The 21525-nt window shown below is 46.1% G+C and overlaps 1 protein-coding gene across 1 annotated transcript in view; it reads right to left on the reverse strand.

The window, feature by feature from the left end:
* The window catches only part of LOC134958391 (IgGFc-binding protein-like), a 139762-nt gene that overhangs the window by 91440 nt on the left and 26797 nt on the right, over window positions 1-21525 (reverse strand). The window contains exons 2-3 of the mRNA XM_063940955.1: window positions 18921-18972; window positions 15755-15813 (exon numbers count right to left, since the gene is read on the reverse strand). Coding sequence (XP_063797025.1) covers window positions 15755-15813; window positions 18921-18972 — 111 coding nt within the window. The remainder of the gene's footprint in view (window positions 1-15754; window positions 15814-18920; window positions 18973-21525) is intronic.

Genomic DNA, 21525 nt, shown 5'->3' on the forward strand with positions numbered 1-21525 from the left:
GATCAAAATTACCCCCAAATTCTGTGATTTTATACCTGTTCTTGTGTTTTTTTCAAAATTCATCCAAAACCCGAAAGGGTGGTTTTGGCAAAACCAATCAAGATCTAAAACACGAGTGAGGATCCAGATCCAAAACCAAAACACAAAGGGGGTAATTCCAAGTTGATCGCAGCAGGATTTTTTTTAGCAGTTGGGCAAAACCATGTGCACTGCAGGGGAGACAGATATAACGTAAAGAGAGAGTTAGATTTGGGTGTGGTGTGTTCAATCTGCAATCTAATTTGCAGTGTAAAAATAAAGCAGCCAGTATTTACCCTGCACAGAAATAAAATAACCCACCCAAATCTAACTCTTTCTGCACATGTTATATCTGCCTCCCCTGCAGTGCACATGGTTTTGCCCAACTGCTAAAAAATGTCCTGCTGCGATCAACTTGGAATTACCCCCAAAACACGAAAAGTACCCGCCGCACATCTCTAATTTTTGGTTAAAGTTGTTAGACTGTCCTGATAATTATGCGGCCAAATAAGAGGTTGAGTTGCATCCACTGACCCCTCTGAGTTCATCTGTATATTTATGGAAATAAACAGAAAAACTGAACTAGGGGCTTTATTCCGGTCGCATTGCAATCGCGATGCGACCGCTATCTACCTTATCCGGCGCAATGCGCACACCCAGGTCCCATCCTGCGCATGCACAGCCCAGCCAATGCATTCGCATAACATTAACAGGCACGCTTGGCGACACTGCATTGTGGGGGTGGGGCGTTGCAAACAAGGACAGGGCGGCAACGTTTTTGGGATGGCTGCGTGACTACCCAAGCAACCAATCCTTTGGAAAAGATGGCGGTGGTGCACCTGCCATCTCAGCCAGGTGTCATCGACAACTGCTGTAACCGCTTTGCGTCCCTGTCTATATCAGCACTAGGGAAACAGGTGCCAGCTCCGGACTGCACTGGGGATCTCCCGTGAGTAGCAAGATCATGCGCAGAGGAGCCGGCCGGAAAGGAGACACAGCGCATCAGCACTGAGCTGAAACAGCAAATCAGAGCTACTCCTAGAGACGCACAGAGAGAGCGCTCCAGACTGCCAGAGACATGAACTTTACAGCTGCCAAATTTCTATTTCCATGGAATAGGTAACAAGCGCATGCCAAGGAAGAGATTGGCGTCTCCACAAAAAATAACGGGCCCTGCAGAACTTTGCAGTGTGATAGGTTTATCATTAAAAATGTAACAATGACCTGTACCAACCGAGATGCCGTCTACAACAAAGAAGGCTATCTAAATTCAGATAATACAGTCCATCTGGAAAGTATTCACAACGCTTCACTTTTTGCATATTTTGTTATGTTACAGCCTTATTTCAAAATGGAATAAATTCATTTTTGTCCTCAAAATTTTACACACAATACCCCACAATGACAATGCGAAAAAAGTTTTTTTGAGATTTTTGCAAATTTGATTAAAAATAAAACACTAAGATAATTTGCAGCAGGAGATGAGTTATTCTTATAATAAACATTAAGAAGGAAATAAATATAAATACTCCAACACTCACCTCTAATATTCGGTGTCGTCTCCACTATGATGGGTGTATCTGTAACTAATAGACAAAATTTTAGCATTAACATACTGGAGATTTGTAATATTGCAGACAATGGGGGTAATTCCAAGTTGATCGCAGCAGGAATTCTGTTAGCAACTGGGCAAAACCATGTGCACTGCAGGGGAGGCAGATATAACATGTGCAGAGAGAGATAGATTTGGGTGTGGTGAGTTCAATCTGCAATCTAATTTGCAGTGTAAAAATAAAGCAACCAGTATTACCCTGCACATAAATAAAATAACCCACCCAAATCTAACTCTCTCTGCACATGTTATATCTGCCTCCCCTGCAGTGCACATGGTTTTGCCCAACTGCTAAAAAAATGTCCTGCTGCGATCAACTTGGAATTACCCCCAATGTGAGATCCACAGATGTGTCACTTGTTATGTAATATTGTTCTAGGTAAAGAGACTCAAATTGTTTCAGTAATTCTACAACTGGTTCAAAAGTTGCAAAAACACAAACAAAACAACAAATGTTTACACTTTAGACCACAGGTTCTCAAACTCGGTCCTCAGGACCCCACACAGTGAATGTTTTGCAGGTCTCTTCAAAGAATCACAAGTGAAATAATTAGCTCCACCTATGCACCTTTTAAAATGTGTCAGTGAGTAATTAATACACCTGTGCACCTGCTGGGTTACCTGCAAAACATGTACGGTGTGGGGTCCTGAGGACCGAGTTTGAGAACCACTGCTTTAGACTATAAACAAAACTAAACACAGGTTTTACAACGATGGGAGACAGTTTGAACTTGTTGCAGCAGAATAGAATACATTGTATAACATTAATGTTTTATCATGCAAACAGTAAATTCAAACATTAATACAGGTTGAGTCTCCCTTATCCAAAATGCTTGGGACCAGAGGTATTTTGGATATGGGATTTTTCCGTATTTTGGAATAATTAGATACCATAAAGAGATATCATGGTGAAGGGACCTAAATCTAAGCACAGAATGCATTTATGTTACATATACATCGTATATACACAGCCTGAAGGTAATTCTAGCCAATATTTTTTATAACTTTGTGCATTAAACAAAGTGTGTCTACATTTACACAATTCATTTATGTTTCATATACACCTTATACACACAGCCTGAAGGTCATTTAATACAATATTTTTTTATTTTTTTTTTAACTGAAGAAATTTTATTAGAGAAGATTTTCAATACAGAGCATACACACCATTTTGAAAACAGAAAAGCCAGTGATACATTGGTAGCATGTCTGTAAACCATAATACATGGTAGTGAAGTAATAATATTAAAAGAACATGAAAATTAGGAGTAAAGAGAAAATAGGGGAGATAAGAAAGAGAGAAAGTAGAGAAGGAGAGGAACACACAATGGAGGAGATGCTGACCAACAGACTTCCAGGGAAGGTGTTGAGTATCTGCGCATACTTCCGTACATTCTGAACTAAACAGGAGGAAGTTATTCAGGGAACAAAACATAAAAGGCTCATAAGTATGGTCTATCCTTTATCAATTAGTCCTAGCCGGGCTATGTCAGGAGGGCTTGGTTTCAGCATTTCACATATTCTTAACATCAGAGAAACTAGACAGTCACACATTACTCGACTAGGTCTTCTGGGAGGTAATATAGGAGGTGTAGTATTCAAACCAAGGCAGCCATTTCAGTAGAGGGGATTGGGGAGCTAAGGAATATTTAATGCTCATAGTTTCCATTTCGAAATTGCGCTGTATTGACGCTATAATTTTGGACAAGCGCGGTGTATCTGTTCTTTTCCAATATTGAGCAATTGCGGCTCTGGTGGCTATGAGAATATGGCCTATGACATAAGAATATTCAGAGGGTACATAGGGAGGGAAATAATGCAAAAGAACAATCTCAGGACGTTGGGGGAGGTTCACCTTAGTGACCTTTTCAATTAGTCCAAAAATCTCTTTCCACAGTGGCCTAATAACTGGACATGTCCAGAATGTATGTGTTAAAGTGCCTTCCAACCCACATTGTCTCCAACAAAATTTAGAGGAGTCCGGCCAGATCCTATGGAGTTTATCAGGTGTGTGATAAAGGCCATGAATTAATTTGAACATCATTTCAGTGTGATTGATGCACCGAGACATTTTAAAAATATTCATGAAAATATTTTCCCATTCCTGATCCGTCAGAAGGATATTAAATTCTGACTCCCACCGTACTTGAACGTGTAATTTCACGTCATTGTGCGGAGAGAGAAGAGTAATATACCACTGAGATATACCACCTTTGTGGTGTATGGAGGAAAAGTTACTCAAGATATGTGGAGGGGGAGTAGGAGAGGTGAGAGGGTCAGGTATATTCGCCATAATCCAATGTCGGATGCGTAGATATTTATAAAAATCCTTTGACGGTATCAAGTATTGGGATTGTAGCTGTTGGAAGGTTTTAAGCCCTGAATTATCATATAAGTCCTTGACCAGCTGGACACCAAGCTCCCGCCAGTTCCGCAGAGAGAGGTCTGGGAGCAGCTTGGAAATCGCTAACATGGATAGGTGCGAAGAGGGCAGCGGGCAGTCGCCCAAATTAGTAACCAATCTGTCCCAGACCTTAAGAGAGTTAGTTATACTCCTCATAAGTTTGTTAGGGGGGGGTCTATGCGAAGGTTTGACCCATATTAAATCTGGAAGAGGGAATTCAGAGCACATATGTCTTTCAATATCTACCCAGGGTTTCACGGACTCTGTCCGGAGCCAGTCTCGCAGCTGATCAAGGAGACACGCATGTTGGTAAAGTTCGAGGTTAGGGAATGCGAGACCCCCGTTACCTTTAGATCTAAACAAACGAGTTCTAGCTATCCTGGGCTTTTTACCCTTCCATATGAAAATAGACATGACAGAGTAGAATTTATTAAGGAGAGCAAGCGAAACTAAGTAAGGTATGGCCCTAAACAGGTAAAAATTTTTAGGGAGGAGCATCATTTTAATTGATGAGAGTCGCCCCAACCAAGAAATTTCGTAATTCGTCCACTGTTTGGTGAGGGTTTTGAAATGATCTAAGAGAGGAAGGTAGTTACAATCCACCGCGGACTGAGATCTGGAAGGTATCTTGATCCCAAGATATTGAAGGGAAGTGTCTTGCCAGGCGTAAGGATATGTAAATTGTAGGGATTGGAGCGGAATTGGTTCAATGTCGAAAGCTAGTGCCTCTGTTTTAGCCGTATTCAATTTATAGTATGAGACTTTGGAGTAGTTCTGCAGAATATCATGGATAGCTGGAAGAGAGGATTCAGGTTTAGTTACAAACAGCAGAACGTCATCTGCAAACAGGCAAATCTTATGTTGTGTGGGACCTATATAGACTCCGCTAACCAGGGTAGACGTCCTAATTTTCTCTGCCAGAGGTTCTATTGCTAAAATGAAAATTAATGGCGACAGTGGGCATCCCTGGCGGGTGCCGTTGGTGATGGGGAAATGATCGGATAAAAACCCATTACTAAAGACGCGCGCTGAAGGGTGTGTATACAGGCGTAGGACATTCTGTAGAAATTGTCCCTTGAACCCAAACCTGGCCAGAACCTCTGACATGTATAACCAATGAATCCTGTCGAAAGCTTTCTCCGCGTCAAGGGAGAGTAGTAATAGAGGCTTCCGAAACGCGGAATGAGCCTCTAGAAGGGAGAAAACTCTCCTGGTATTGTCTGAGGCTTGGCGTCCGGTAGTGAAACCCACTTGATCTTGATGGATCAATGTGGGGATCAACGGATTCAGTCTATTTGCTAGCAGTTTGGCATACAGCTTAATATCTGTGTTCAAAAGTGCTATGGGTCTATAATTTGCACAGAGAGATGGGTTCTTGCCAGGTTTGAGAATCGTTATTATTTGTGCCTCCAACATTTCCCTAGGGAAAGGGTTAGAGGAGGCGTCATTGTACAAATTAAGAAGAAGTGGGGAGAGTGAATCTTGGAAGGTAGTGTAAAAGAGATTAATAAACCCATCTGGCCCGGGGGCCTTGTCCTTTTTGAGGGCTTTCAGAGAGGTCTGAATCTCTTTCTCAGTCCAGGGTGTGCAAAGTGTGGAAGCATCATCAGAGGAAATAGAAGGCAGATTAATGGAGTCTAAAAAAGATCGTATGAGCTGCAAGGAAGGTTGTGGGGTGAGGGGGTCATGTTTGAGGTTGTACAGTTTCCTATAGTAAGAGGCAAATTGGTTTGCAATATCTTTAGGGTTCATGGACATCGATCCGTCTAGGTTTGTCAGGTGTTTAATTCTATTGATAAGGTTTTTCCCTCTAAGTTTCCGTGCAAGCAGTTTACCCGCCCTATTGCCTAATGTGTAGTATTTTTGATTTAGGTTGGAGACTGCTCTCTGTACGTGCAGAAGATAGAGACTGTTCAGTTTCCTCTTTGCTTCAGCCAGAGATGCGAGGATGAGATCGTCGGTAGGGGACTGTTTATGTTTAGTTTCTAACGTCGTCACCTCCAGCTCATAGGCCACCTGAACTTCCCGGTCACGGCGCGCTATGTGGGCTGAAGCATGGATAGCGGCACCTCTAAGGACTGCCTTAAGGGCACACCAATGGTTAGGAATAGAGGTATCAGCGGGGCTATTGGTGTCCAAATATGAAGACAAGGCCTCTCGTAATATAGAGACTCCGTCCTCATCTTTCAAAATGTAATCTCGTAGCCTCCAAGAGCGTGTAGTGAGGATAGACGGTTTGTTTGACCAAGACCAAATTAGAGGTGCATGATCTGACCACGAAATCGGCAATATTTTGACGGTAGGGATTGATTGTAATGTCCATTTATCCGTCAGGAGCAAATCGATCCTAGAATAGGATCTGTGCACTGCTGAATAAAATGTATAGTCTCTAGCTCCGATATTCTTGACTCTCCAAGCGTCATATAAATCGAATTCAGTTAAAAGGTGTGAGAAGGAGGAGGCTAGAGATTTGGCTACGTTAGCGTATTGTTTATCAAGTTTCGAGGATTTGTCTAGAATAGGGTCTGGAGCTATATTAAAGTCACCCATCAGAAAAGTCGCACCTTTCTTGACACTATGCAGCTTTTGAAAAAAAGATTTCAGGAACCGGGGTTGATTAGAATTAGGGGCATAAAGGGAGACCAAGGTAACATACTTAGTTCTCAGTTTTCCCACTAGTATCAGATATCTGCCATTGCCATCCACCCATTTACCCTCCAGTTGGAAAGAGCATGATTTATGGAAAAGGATAGCAACACCATTCCTCTTAAACGGCCCACAGGAGACATAGTGAACTGGGTAGTTGGTATTGGAGAACTGAGGGGGAGTGTGCAGTGGGAAGTGGGATTCCTGAATAGCCACTATCTCCGCCTTTTGATCAGCAAAATATTTCAGAGCCAAGCGCCTCTTATGGGGTGAATTGAGCCCTTTAACATTAAGACTTAAAAAGGTGGCCATATAGGAGGGTACGGCAGTATGGTATATGACATAGCGAAGAGCATCGGTGACAATTGTGTCAAAATGCAATACATAGCGGCATAGTCCTCTAAGGAAGAAGAAGCAAAATCAGCATCAGTAAAGAGAAGAATAAGAGAAGAGAAGACAGAACAAAAAATAAAACAGGGGAGAAAAACAGAAATAGCATCCATAAAGGAGCTAGAGGTCCCGTCACATGGGTATCGTGACGTACACATATGGGTGGGTGGCGTGTTAGCCAAAATTGCCCACCGTCGCCTCCAAACCAAAACATACTTAACGAATGATTATCTATCGTAGAAATAGATAAGATAAATGAATAAACAAGGTCATCCTAAGATAAGGAAAAATGAACATTTGCTATCTAATTGTAACAAGGATAGTTCTACCTCAATCTAAGTTTTAACTAAAACTCTGGGACATCATACGAAGAGCATAGTCTATAGTATAATGAACACATAGACACATATAAACCTGTAGGGGAAGAAAAAGCTAAAAGATAGCTATCTAATTGTTAGTCCGAGGTGAACTTCAGCCCGGGGCCAATGTCCAGTCTTGGGCTATTCGTTTCGGTGATGTAGCGGGGGGAACAGGTTGTATATCGAGAAGAATGTCCCATTTTTTCAGAATTTTAGGCCCATCCTCAGGTGTGTTGATGATGGTGGTAGTGCCATTACGTAGCACTATCAACTTAGTGGGGAATCCCCACTTATATTGGACTGCAGCTTTCCGTAAAGCTGATGTGATGGCGGAGAATGAACGCCTTTTAGTCATAGTCGCTGGGGACAGGTCCTGGAAAAGTTGAAGCGAGTCCAAACATGTCGCTGTAGGTGAAGAGGGCAATGCTGCACGTAAGATCTTCTCCTTAATATGAAAAAAGTGGACCCTAAGAAGTGTGTCCCGGGAGGCCTGAGCAGGTGCTTGCCTAGACTTTGGGAGTCTATGGATCCTGTCGATCAGGAGATCAGAAAGCGAAACATCAGGTATCAATTTATGGAAAAGATCAGTGGCGTAGCCATACAGATCAGCGTTGGAAACATCATCAGGGATACCTCTTATTTTGATGTTATTCCTACGCGAGCGGTCCTCTAAATCCGTAGTTTTGTCGCGTATGTATGCGACTTCCTCTAGTAGAGAGTCGTGTGCTGTGATCAAGTCATTATGTGATGTTACCAGTTCCTCCATCTTATGCTCAATGTGATCTGTCCTGTCACCGATTTCAGAGATATCAGAACGGAGAGCTTGTATGTTGGATCTAAGCTCAGATGAAATGTCAGACTTGAAAGAGGCTAACAAGGAGTGGATAGAGCGTAGCGTGACCGGGCCATCCAGAGAGTCCATATCAACTTGTGCGGCGTTAGCCGGGTTGCATATTTTTGATGTAGTTGATTGAGATGGTTGAGCCAGAGTCGGCGAGGGGAGGGATGTGCGTGACTTGTTGTTTGTGGAGGAGGATCCAAAGAAATTTACTTGTGAAGCAGATTTAGCCCCTTTCGACTTTTTCGGAGGCATGTCGGGATGTTCCAAGGGGGATCAGTATATCATACAGGTAAAGAGAGGATGACCGTATCAGATGACTGTTCAGGCAGGGAGCGACGGTGTGGTAGGCATGGTGTTAGAAGGACATATCTTCACGGGGGAGTCGCACCATATTCGCTGAAATTGTTAGCAATGGGTGCAAGACTGCGTGGTCCTGGGAAATCAGATTATATTCACGGGGGGACAAAGCGGGGGCACGGGTCATCTGTCTCCTCCCCAGGTCTGCAATTCGAAATTTCCAACCTGGGTCAGCCGACACTCAGGTTCTGCTGTGTAAATATTTGTAGGAATCTAGGGAGACTCTGTGGATAGATTCAGGTGCAGGGGATCTGGTGCGTATGAAATATATTCAGCTGCTGCAGCAGCAGCAGCAGCAGCAATTCTGTGCAGCCAGCTCCCCTCTGCCCCCTCCAATATGGCCGCCGATGTTAGGCCCCTGTAATTTGCGCTGGTGGCTTCAGGGGTCTCCCACCTCTATATGGTGGTACTGCCCCCCCCCCCCCAAGTCTTCCCCACAGCAGGTTCTTTGAGTTATGGGGTCAGAGCGGGTGGCCCCCTCGGCGCTGCGTCCGCGCTCCCGGCTCTGCCCCAACCAATATGGCCGCCGGCGCCGGACACTCGCGGGCGTCTCCTCGGCCTACTGCAGCTCTGTTCGTCTATCTTTCCAGCACCCGGCCGCCGCTGCACGGCTCTCGGCGGTGGACTGGAGCTGGTGTGCTCAGCAGGAGCGGAGGTCGTCCACAGTCACGCGGTTCCCGGAGGGTCCGGATGTCCGGCCGGGGGTCGGCCAAATCCAGGTCCCGGCTCCAGCCCCGGAGGTAGGCCGCAACCTGCAAGAGCAGGATAAACCTGCTCCCCGGCTCCGCAGCTTTTCCTCCCTATATATCAGGGTTCAGGGCAGTCTTGTAAGGCTCAGGCTGTATATCTATCCTGGGTGGGCTACCACTGAAGGGGTTCTTTTAGATAAAATAGTAAGAGCTCCCCCGGAACACAGCCTCTCAGTTAGGTCGCTGGCCACACACCCCAATACAATATTTTTAATAACTTTGTGAATTAAACAAAGTTTGCATACATTGAGCCATCAAAAAACAAAGGTTTCACTATCTCACTCAAAAAGTCAGTATTTCTGAATATTCCGTATTTCGGAATATTTGGATATGGGATACTCAACCTGTATTGTAATTATGGTGCAAAATATAATTTTTTAAAAACATTTACTATAAATAAGGAGAGTTATGGTAGACTTACCATTGTTAACTCTCTTTCTGCGAGATACACTGGGTTCCACAGGGAATACATAGGGGTGTAGATTGGATCTTGATCCAGAGGAACTAACAGGCTAAAGCTTTAGGCTGTCCCAGGATGCATTGAGGCCTCCTCTATAACCCCGCCTCCAGGTACTGTGAGCTCAGTTTTCGTTAACCAGTCCAATGTAGGAGCAGGTAAGAGAGAAGGCAGATGTTAGTCACACAGAACCACATTCTCACGACAAGAGAAGGGACTAGCGGCTAATGCCATACAAACCCATAGAAGCTCGGTGCGTCAGGGTGGGCGCCCTGCGGAACCCAGTGTACCTCGCAGAAAGAGAGTAAACAATGGTAAGTCTACCATAACTCTCCTTTTCTGCAGCAGGGTACACTGTGTTCCACAGGGAATACATCGGGGATGTTCTAAAGCAGTTCTTCAAGGGAGGGGACGCGCCTTAGTGGGTATGAGAATCCGGCGTCCAAAGGAAGCATCCTGGGACGCGGAAGTATGAAAGGCATAGAACCTGATGAACGTGTTCACTGCGGACCACGTAGCCGCCTTGCACAAATGTATTGCGGACACGACACAGCGGACTGCCCAAGAAGATCCAACAGACTAAGTAGAATAAGCTTTAATAGCAGCAGGAGATGGGAGTCCAGCCTGCGCATAAGCTTGTGCAATCACCATTCTAATCCATCTGGCCAAGGTTTGCTTATTCTCAGGCCAGCCACGTTTGTGGAAACCAAACAATACAAAAAGGGTATCTGACCTCCTGATAGAGGCAGTCCTCTCCACATATATACGGAGAGTCCTTACCACATGCCACCACTTTAGGTAAGTAACCTGGGCGAGTTCTAAGAACTGCCCGGTCACGATGGAATATTAGAAAGGGTGGACGACAGGAGAATGCGCCTAAGTCCGACACCCTTCTAGCAGAGGCAATAGCCAGCAGAAACAGGAACTTGGCTGTGAGCCATTTAAGATCCGCTGACTCAAGAGGTTCAAATGGAGACTCTTGCAGGGCATTCATGACAACAGACAGATCCCATGGAGCCACAGGAGGGACATAGGGAGGCTGAATCCGTAACACACCCTGACTGAATGTATGAACGTCAGGTATAGACATAATTTTTCTCTGAAACCACAACGACAAGGCAGATATGTGAGGGAGGCCAGACAAAGGCCTAATTCCAGACCTTGTTGCAGAAAAGCCAGGATTCTGGATGTTTTGAATCTGTACACATCATAGATCTTATCAGCACACCAGGTGAAGTAAGAATTCCAGACACTAATAGATCTGAGCAGACGTCGGCTTACGGGCTTTCAACATAGTTTGGGTGACCGCCTCAGAGAATCCCTTGGCCCTCAAGAGTGATGATTTAAGAGCCACGCCATCAAATCCAGTCTTGCCAGGTCTGGATAGAGACAAGGGCCCTGTAGGAGGAGGTCTGGTCGTTGAGGAAGTAGTTGAGGACGCTCTGTCGATAGACCCTGCAGGTCTGAGAACTAATGCCGTCTGGGCCATGCTGGAGTGACTAGAAGTAGTATTCCTCCTTCTTGCTTGAACTTCCGCAGGACCCTTTGCAGGAGTGACACTGGAGGGAACACGTAAGGCAGCCGAAAGTTCTATGGAATGGCTAGTGCATCCACGAACGCTTCTTGAGGATCCCAGGTCAAAGATCCGAAGACCGGAAATTTGTGATTGTGTCGAGATGCCATCAGGTCTAGATCTGGTAGGCCCCACGTGTCCACTAGGAGTTGAAAGACTTCCGAATGAAGACTCCACTCTCCGGCATGTACATCGTGACAACTAAGGAAGTCCGCTTCCCAGTTGAGGACACTCGGAATGAACACTGCCGATATTGCTGGCAGATGGCGTTCTACCCATTGAAGAATTTTTGACACTTCCAACATTGTCCTCCGGCTTTGAGTGCCCCCTTAATGGTTGATATATGCCACCGTGGTGGCGTTGTCTGACTGTACTTGTCCTGAACAGGTCTGTTCTGTACCAGAGGCAGGGCGAGAGTTAACGCATTGAACACTGCCCGCAGCTCCAGAATGTTTATCGGGAGGAGAGACTCCACCATGGTCCAACGACCCTGGAAAGAGTGTTGCTCCAACACTGCACCCCATCCCCACAGACTGGCATCCGTTGTCAGCAGGACCCAGTCGGGGATCCAGAAGGGACGGCCCCTGCTCAATTGTTGGTCCTGTAGCTACCAGGTCAGCGACTGACAAACCTCCAGAGTCAAAGTAATCCTGTGATACCTGATCCGATGAGGCAGGCTGTTCCATTTGGAAACAATTAACCTCTGCAGAGGGCGGGAATTAAATTGAGCGTACGCTACCATGTCGAATGCCGACACCATCAGGACAAGTACTTGCATCACCGAGTGTATCGACACGCTGGGGCAACAGAGGAAGCATCTTATCCTGTTCTGAAGCTTCAGGACTTTCTCCAGAGACAAGAACAGACGTTGACTGTGTGTGTCTGGGAGTGCTCCCAGATGCACCATGCTCTGAGCTGGGACCAGGGAGGATTTCTTCCAACTGATGAGCCACCCATGGGCTTGTAGGAAGCTTACTGCCAGTTGTAGATGACTGAGGAGGACATCGTGGGAGTTTGCCAGGATCAGCAAGTCATCCGGAAAAGGTAGGATCCTGACGATGGAGATGTGCCGTCATTATGGTCATGACCTTGGTGAAGATCCGAGGAGCCATAGCCAGTCCAAATGGCAGAGCCTGGAACTTAGAATGTAGATTGCCAATCGCAAACCACAAATACTGCTGATGTGACTTGTGGCAATAGGTATATGCAGGTACACATTCTGAATATCCAGGAATACCATATAGTCCCCGGGTTCCATCGCCAGCACAATTGAGCGCAGCGTCTCCATACGGAACTTGGACACTCTCACAAACTTGTTTAGTGATTTGAGGGTGAGTATAGACCGGAATGACCCATTGGGTTTCGGGACTAGAAACAGGGTCGAGTAGTAACCACTGCCCCTTTTGGACAGAGGTACCAGCACTACCACTCCAGTATCCAGAAGGGAACTCACAACCTTCTGCAGAGTTTGCGCCTTTAGTGGATCTGAGGGGATGACCATGGTGTGCAAAACTGGCGAGGGGGGCGTCTCTTGAAAGAGATTGCGTACCCGTGAAAGACAACTTCTAGCATCCATGCATCTGAAGTGGTCTGGGTGAACTGCAGAAGTTGGCCTCTAACCCTGGGTTCCCCAGGGGGAGGCCCGTCCCGTCATGCGACAGGCTTGTCTTGTTTAGAAGCAGGCTGACAGGCCGCCCAGGACTGCTTTTTGTCTTGGGCTTAGTGGCTTTGGAAGCACGAGATTGTCTCGGGTATGCATGACCTTTTGCTTTCCCTTGAGGTCGAAAGGAACGAAAAGTGGTACCTTTTTTCCTTCTGTGCAGAAGGATTAGTATTTGGGAGAAAGGCAGTCTTTGCAGCCGCCAGTTCAGACACAATTTTATTTAGGTCTTCCCCAGACAAGATGTCTCCCTTAAAATGAAGAACCTCCAAGGTCTTTTTGGAGTCCAGGTCCACCTTCCATGACCTCAACCACAGAATACGGCGAGCCAGGACAGACGTAGTCGACTCCTTGGTCGCCAACACACCCGCCTCAGAGGACGCCTCTTGAATATTGCGTATGCACCGCAATGCACAGGCGTGTCGGTCCATAGCGCCGGGCAGCGACGGGATGGTGCGAAAAAAGCGATTGCATGGGCGATCACAAGGTGACTGACAGGAAGAGGGCGTTTGTGGGTGGTATCTGTGCATTTTCAGGAGTGGTTGGAAAAACGCAGGTGTATCAAAGCGTCTGCAGGGCGGGTGTCTGACGTCAATTTCGGTCCCAGGCAGGCTGAAGTGATCGCAGCGGCTGAGTAAGTCCTGGACTGCGCAGAGACTGCACAAGATCTGTTTGTACAGCTCTGCTACACATGCGTTCGTGCACTTGCACAGCTCAAATACCCTCCCCTGTAGGCGGCGACTATCTGACTGCAGCAGTGCAAAAATCTCCTGCTAGCGATCAGGTCTGAATTAGGCTCACTGTTACACTGAAATTTGTGCGACCCATATCTTGGACAATGTACTATAATAAATAACATAAAATGCAGAGTAAAGTTGAAAAAAGTAGAAGTATTGCAGGACATCAAGTAAAAGTTCAATCAATATGGAGGAGGCAGGGCCCCCTCACACTCACAGTTCCTCCATCTCACAGTAAGTGCAGAGAGAATAAATAAGAAGTCCAGCAGGTGAGCAGGGTAATATATGAGGAAGGAACTACACTCACACAGTATGAGGTCTCTGTGGATGCTGGAAGCCTCTGTGTACTGGGGTGAAGATGACCACCAAGAGTCTGAGGCAGCCCCATGTGGTAATGGGCACCATTGATAAAGACACTAGGGGCCATCTGGATACCCCGAGTAGATGTCTGTGTCGCTCGCCACCGGGAATCACATCACATCCCCAGCCCTACTGGAACACAATCCAGCGGTCCCGGGAGGGGGCTGAGACAGGGAGGCCTGGGCACGGTAACAGGAGCAGCACAGCTGCCTCGGAAAGGCAGAGCAGGCCTCTGTACACTGAGCACAACGGAGTTATGAAGAAGCCGGTCACCAGGGTTACAGCAACGTCTGGTAGGTTCTTAGAGAAGGTCCCAGACAGGATAGCCGAGGGTGTCAGCGAGATGGGGACAGATAAAGAGCTCGGTAGCAGGAACTCCGAAACGCTGCATCTACTCGACTCTGCTTCCAAGCTATGCCCCCAAGCTACAAATACATTTCAATATATTTGAGAGTGGTTCCACTACAAGTTTGCGATTAAGGGGGTATCCAATTGCGTGCGTATTTAAAAAAAGAAAAAAAAAAGCACAGGGATTTCCTATTCAATTGAAGGGGAGAACATGAGCCACGTGATTTCTAGACAAATCACTGTGGGGGGGTTTTCCCGCAGCCCCAGAGCTAGTCAATATTTTTAAGAAAAATTGATTGGACTCTGTAACTCCTGTGACACGTCCCCCCCCCCCTTCCCTTTCCATGACTAATTAATCAATTGGAAGTTTCCAGTTAGCTTAATTAGTTCAATAATTACTCAACTGGCAACACTGATCTCATTCTGCACTTCTCCGACATGTTGAAGGCTTCTGTCCAACGTCTACAGACGTGTGAATGCGACCTCTGTCACACTGTCAGTGTGTGTGTGTGTGGCCCCCTGTCAGTTGTGTGTGACCCCCCCTGTCATGTGTGTGTGACCCTGTGACCCTGTCCAGTGTGCATCCAGTGTGCTGTGACATCACTTACCTCTGTTTGGGCAGAAGTCAGTGCAGCAGCCAGTCAGAGCAGAGTGTGGGATGTGTGGAGAAGCAGCAGACGTGCACAGTAGATCAGGGAGTGTGGAGAAGAAGCAGTCGTGCACAGCAGAGTCCAGGGAATGCGGAGAAGCAGCAGTCATGCACAGTAGATCAGGTAGTGTGGAGAAGCAGCAGTCAGTCACAGCAGAGTCCAGGGAATGCGGAGAAGCAGCAACCAGTCACAGCAGAGTCCAGAGAGTATGGAGAAGCAGCAGTCATGCACAGCAGAGTCCGGGTAGTGTGGAGTGTGGAGAAGCAGCAGTCGTACACAGCAGAGTCCAGGGAGTGTGGAGAAGCCAGAACAGGTGAGTATTATTTTTACTTTCCCTTACATGAGGATTTTAGCTGAAAAAAACCTGCAGCCAATGTTTATTAAATTGGATACCACGGGATTTGGAAGTGTGCATACCCGTGGTAATCCACAATTGGGCGCGAAGTCCAAGAGGTATTTTTGCTGTGAAAACTTTGCCCCCCCCCCCCAATGTCTAACTGGCCCTACAACTGGGATGATAGAATGCTGCAAAAATCTAGAACAAACAATAGCGCATTATTTAACATTCCCACCAGAGTAAGGAAATAAATTACCTTTAATGTATGTTGGTCGGGAACCTGTGATACGCGGAAGATGCTTTTCCAAATCGATTCTATAACGTATGAAATGACAGAGAAGATATTAGCTCACATCACATTTCTGACAGGTTCTGCCAGGTTTAATTTCATGCATGTTTATGCTTCTAGGGCGTGATTCAGAGATGGACGCAGTACACACGGCAGCTGGGACTTTGAACGCAGCTGCTCTACAGTAAAATGCTAATGCTGCAGGAAGTGTCTTGTGTAAATAGATGCCTCATGCAATATTCTGCGATCCGCTGCTGCGTCTGAAGGTACAGCGTTGGATCATCTACGAAAACACCGACCATCTGAATAACCCTCCGCTTACGCAGGATGGCCGGTATATTACCTCTGACTGGGCCAGGAAATCTGTCAGAATATGTGTCCCTTGCCAAGGCATGCCTTCAAAACGACCCTTATCGTTGCAGGACTGGTCTGCACATGTGCAATCCACCTGCCATTGCAGTAGAACTACTCTGCGTTTGTGTACTACATTGGGTTTGCGTACTGCATTGGGTTTGTGTACTGCATTGGGATTGTGTACTGCATTGGGATTGTGTACTGCATTGGGATTGTGTACTGCATTGGGTATGCGGACTGCATTGGGTTTGCGTACAACAGGGTTTGCGTACTGCATTGGGTCTGTGTACTGCATTGGGTTTGCGTACTGCATTGGGTCTGTATACTGCATTGGGATTGCATACTACATTGTGTTTGCGTACTGCATTGGGGTTGCATACTACATTGGGTCTGCGTACTGCATTGGGTTTGTGTACTGCATTGGGTTTGTGTACTGCATTGGGTTTGTGTACTACATTGGGTTTGTGTACTGCATTGGGTCTGTGTACTGCATTGTGTTTGCATACTACATTGGGTTTGTGTGTTACATTGGGTTTGTGTACTGCATTGGGTCTGTGTACTGCATTGGGTCTGCGTACTGCATTGGGTTTGTGTACTGCATTGGGTCTGTGTACTGCATTGGGCTTGCGTACTACAAGGGTCTGCGTACTGCATTGGGCTTGCGTACTACTGTGGGTTTGCCTAGGGGCCTGATTCAGATCTGACTGCTGTTGTGTGAATTTGCAAGAAGGACAATTATCGATCGACTGCGCATGTGTACGGATTGTAATACACATGCGTGAGGGTAAACAGCGATAAAATCCAGCGTCTTTTTGATCACTAGGTGTACGCTAGTTGACTGACAAGAAGTCGGCGTTTGGGTGTGTGGTACCTGGACGTTTTTTGGGAGTGTTAGTAAAAACATAGGCGTGCCCAGAGGTGTAGCTAGGTGCCATGGTGCCCGGAGCAATAGTATGTTTTCCTGTACTGAATTGGGGGCCTGGCCAACATGTGGTGACATCCGCACTCTGAAACATCCAATCTCTGAAATATGACCTCTGCTCTACCTACATAGCTCAGCAACACCCCCAGATTGAGCTACATGTACAGACGACGGGGGATGCCGCTAGTGACCCGCAGGAGCGCGCATCACTAACGATAGAAACATAGAATTTGTCGGCAGATAAGAACCACTTGGCCCATCTAGTCTGCCCCTTATTTTTTATTTTTTTTTATATTATTTTTTATCACTAACCTTATTTGATCCTTATTTCTTTGTAAGGATATCCTTATGTCTATCCCATGCATGTTTAAATTGCTCTACTGTCTTAGCCTCTACCACCTCTGATGGGAGGCTATTCCACTTGTCCACAATTTTCCGCAAATTTCCCCTGAACCTCCCCCCCTCCAGTCTCAGTGCATGTCATCGTGTCCTATTGCTTCTCTTCATTTGGAGAATGTTTCCCTCCTGGACTTTGTTAAAACCCTTCATATATTTGAAAGTTTCTATCATGTCCCCCCTTTCCCTTCTCTGCTCCAAACTATACATATTGAGATTTCTTAGTCTTTCTGGGTATGTTTTGTGATGTAGGCCATGCACCATTTTAGTTGCCCTCCTTTGTACAGTTTCTAATGTATTAATATCCTTTTGAAGATATGGCCTCCAGAACTGAATACAGTATTCTAGATGAGGCCGTACCAATGACATATACAGTGGCATTATTACTTCTTTCTTCTTTCGATGTAGTATGTACACACTGGACGATTTTAAGAAATTGTCATAACGACCGGTCGGTATCTGCAAATTCGTTTAAAATGTTGTCTAGTGTGTACCCAGCTTAGACGTTGCGGGGGGAATTCAGTTGTTTGAAAAGTTGGTTGGGAGTCTGTTTTTTCCTGTCTATTAGAAACAGACACCCAACCGACTTTTCAAACAATAGAATACCCCCTTAAGGAAAAAGCATCGGACAACATGGTTAAAAAATACAATTATTACGTCACTGCTGGATGGGGTGTTTCGCCCTCCCCCTAACTGACTCGGCTTATACTTCCGCTCTGTGCACCAGCTGTGCCTTACTAGCCCTGTGTCTATTATAGATTATCTGTTTATTGATATGTTTTCATGTTTGACCCGTGTTTATCTTTATCTGTGTCTTTTTCCAAGATGACTTTTTATTTTTCCTATTGTATCTATATTGGATTGTTATACAGGTTGAGTCTCCCTTATCCAAAATGCTTGGGACCAGAGGTATTTTGGATATCGGATATTTCCGTATTTTGGAATAATTGCATACCATAATGAAATATCATGGCAATGGGACCTAAATCTAAGCACACAATTCATTTATGTTTCATATACACCTTATACACACAGCCTGAAGGTCATTTTAGCCAATATTTTTTATAACTTTGTGCATTAAACAATGTTTGTGTACATTGAGCCATCAGAAAACAAAGGTTTCATTATCTCACTCTCACTCAAAAAAAAGTCCGTATTTCGGAATATTCCGTATCTCGGAATATTTGGATATGGGATACTCAACCTGTATTTGACTTCTGACAATTTTGATATTTGCATGGTTATATCCTGCTCCCTTGGTTCTGTGTAGCCCCCCTCCCGCGCCCTCCCCCCCCTGCCCCTGCCTTCTTTCTTTCTGTACCCCTTCCCCTTGCAAAAAGAAAACTTTTTTCAATAAAAATTATTGATGAAAAAAAAATTATTATTGAATTGTAAACCACAATTTCTCAGAAACGTTCCATGCTTAGACCAGGGCTTGGTCTAAAAAGAGGATTTTCTTACCTAACAGGGGGAGGCCTCCTTCTCTGTGCAGATAGAGATCTTACAGAAAGACCTAAAATACAGAAAATAAAGTTACATTAACAAACAAATCTACAATCTACTAGAGAAATAAAACAACGTCATAATGCAAATTGGGATTAAGCTGTTCAATAGCGCTGCCAGCAAGGCCTGGATAACTCAGACTGTCACCTATCTGTAGAAAATATCTATCTACTGCAGAGGCGTTTCTAGAGAGGAGGGGACCCGTGTGCAGACTCCGTGTGTGGGGCCCCATCTCTCCCGTAGCCGTCACCGCCGCTGCTAGCGTTCTCAGCAATGAGACTCTGGTACAGTGCCTGAGTCTTCAGCGCATGCGCAGGGCTCCGAAAAATGGCTGACACTGTGGCAGAGTGTCTAGCACTCAGTGCTGTAGCAGCAGCGATGACGGCTTTGGGAGAGGAGGGGGCCCACACACAGTCATCGATGGACACCGGAAAGGTAAGTATAGGAGAAATAGGTGCAGTGTGTGCGGTGTGGGGCGGGCCCCCTCTGGACTCAGGGGCCCGTGTGCACTGCACACACTGCACCCATTATAGATACGCCAGTGATCTACTGTATCTATCTATCTATCCATCTATCTATCTAGGAGAGACGCTGAGAGACACGTGATCCGGAACCGGAAGTGGCGTGAGCCGGTTGCCAGGGGGGACGATCAGGACGCGCTCGTGCAGGCCGGTGGAGCATCAGAGCAAAGAGCCGATCGGGCTCTCGCTCTGAACTCGGGGGACCAAGCGGAGCAGGCGGCAGAGGCCAAGTGGAGCAGGCAGCAAGAGACTGTGCTGCTGCTGCTCCGTGTGTTTGTGAGACAGGGACAAACAGGAGCAGGGGAGTGTGCTGCTCCGTGGGTGTGTGTGAGTGTGAGCAGAGAGTGTGCTGCTCTGAGGGTGAGTGTGATCTGGGGACTGAGTGTGAGTGTGAGCCGGGGACTGAGCAGAACAGGCTGCGGGTGAGGTGTGAGGGTGTTATAGGTTGAGTGCAGCTACTGCTGTCCTATGTGTGTGTGAGTACTTGAAAGTCAAAAAGAAAACCCGTGTACAGTGCTGCTACTAGGAAGGTGATCACCAAGTGGAAGAACTTCGCTGAGGGCAGGCCAGATGCGGGCCGGACATGCAAGTATCAAACCTCTTAAACACTCATTTCTATTTTTATTTCTTTATTCTTTTTATTTTTTTACGGTTTTCCATTGATACACTTATACATTTGTACATTTACACTGAATTACCATTTACTTTACTGTGTTGAAAATTGTCTCTTTCCACAGCTAGGCTATAGTATTGTGTTGTGTAGCATAGTCTGAACTAGGTTGTATTGTAATACATGGTCGGTATTGTTTGTATTATATTGTATTGTTTTTATAAAGGTACAGATAGTTAGAGTTTTTAGACAAAATGGGGGAGTCCGTGGTTGGGAATCTCACTCAGTGCATGTCGTGCATGATGTATGCGCACATGGAGCAACCAGCCTAGTGCGAATACATCTGCGCGAGGTGTACGCGAACGGTTGCCCTGGAAGCCCAGGTAACTGATCTAGAGCAAACCGTTACGAGACTGAGGAGTAGTCACAATCTCGAAGTGAGCTTAGATAGAACGGTGGAGGAGTTGCAGGGGGGGACACAAGTAGTTGATGACGAGGACAATCAAGTAGCAAGCTGGGTCATGGTTAGAAGGAAGAAGAAGAGGGGAAGACAAGACATCTCCGACCTGCCAAACCCCAATAAATTCGCCCGACTGGATGAAGATTCTGGGGAAAGCAGTGAGGAAATGACGGCACTGGAGGATGCCATTCCCTCTAGCAACCAGAGGAGCGGTCCCTCCAGGACAAAGGGAACAAAGGAAGTGAGGTACCTAGTCAAATTGTGGTGGTAGGGGATTCTATTACCAAAAAAACAAATAGGGCAATCTGCTACTGGGACCGTGATCGCCTTACAGTCTGTTGTCTCCCGGGTGCTCGGGTATGGCACATTGTGGAACGGGTAGAAAGATTGTTGGGAGGGGCCGGGAATGGTCCGGCGGTCTTGGTGCACGTTGGCACCAACAACAAAGTTAGTGGTAGGTGGGATGTCCTTAGGAGAGATTATAGGGACCTAGGACAATAATTAAAGGCAAGTACATCTAAGGTAATATTCTCTGAAATATTACCTGTGCCACGCGCTAGTCCAGGTAGGCAGAGGGAAATTAGGGAGATAAATGTGTGGCTTAGAGACTGGTGTAGGAAAGAAGGGTTTGTGTTCTTAGAACACTGGGCGGACTTCTCAGTCAGGCGCCATCTTTTTGGTCGCGATGGATTGCACCTGAATGAGGAGGGGGCAGCGGTGCTGGGGGGAAGGATGATTAGAAGGTTGGAGGAGATCTTAAACTAGGTGCCTGGGGGGAGGGATTAGAAATAATTAGTGAAACAACTAGAGAGCAAAGAATAGTGGGAAGGAGAAAGTATAATGGGGGTGCAGAGGGCGGACAGCAATGGTAATTTAAGGGAAACCGAGGTTCCTAAGGAAATGTTATGTACAACAGAACTTGCGGACCGTGGAATTAATAAACTTAAGTGTATGATTGCAAATGCGAGAAGC

Source organism: Pseudophryne corroboree, chromosome 9, assembly GCF_028390025.1.
Source record: "Pseudophryne corroboree isolate aPseCor3 chromosome 9, aPseCor3.hap2, whole genome shotgun sequence".
NCBI classification, from domain to species: domain Eukaryota; kingdom Metazoa; phylum Chordata; class Amphibia; order Anura; family Myobatrachidae; genus Pseudophryne; species Pseudophryne corroboree.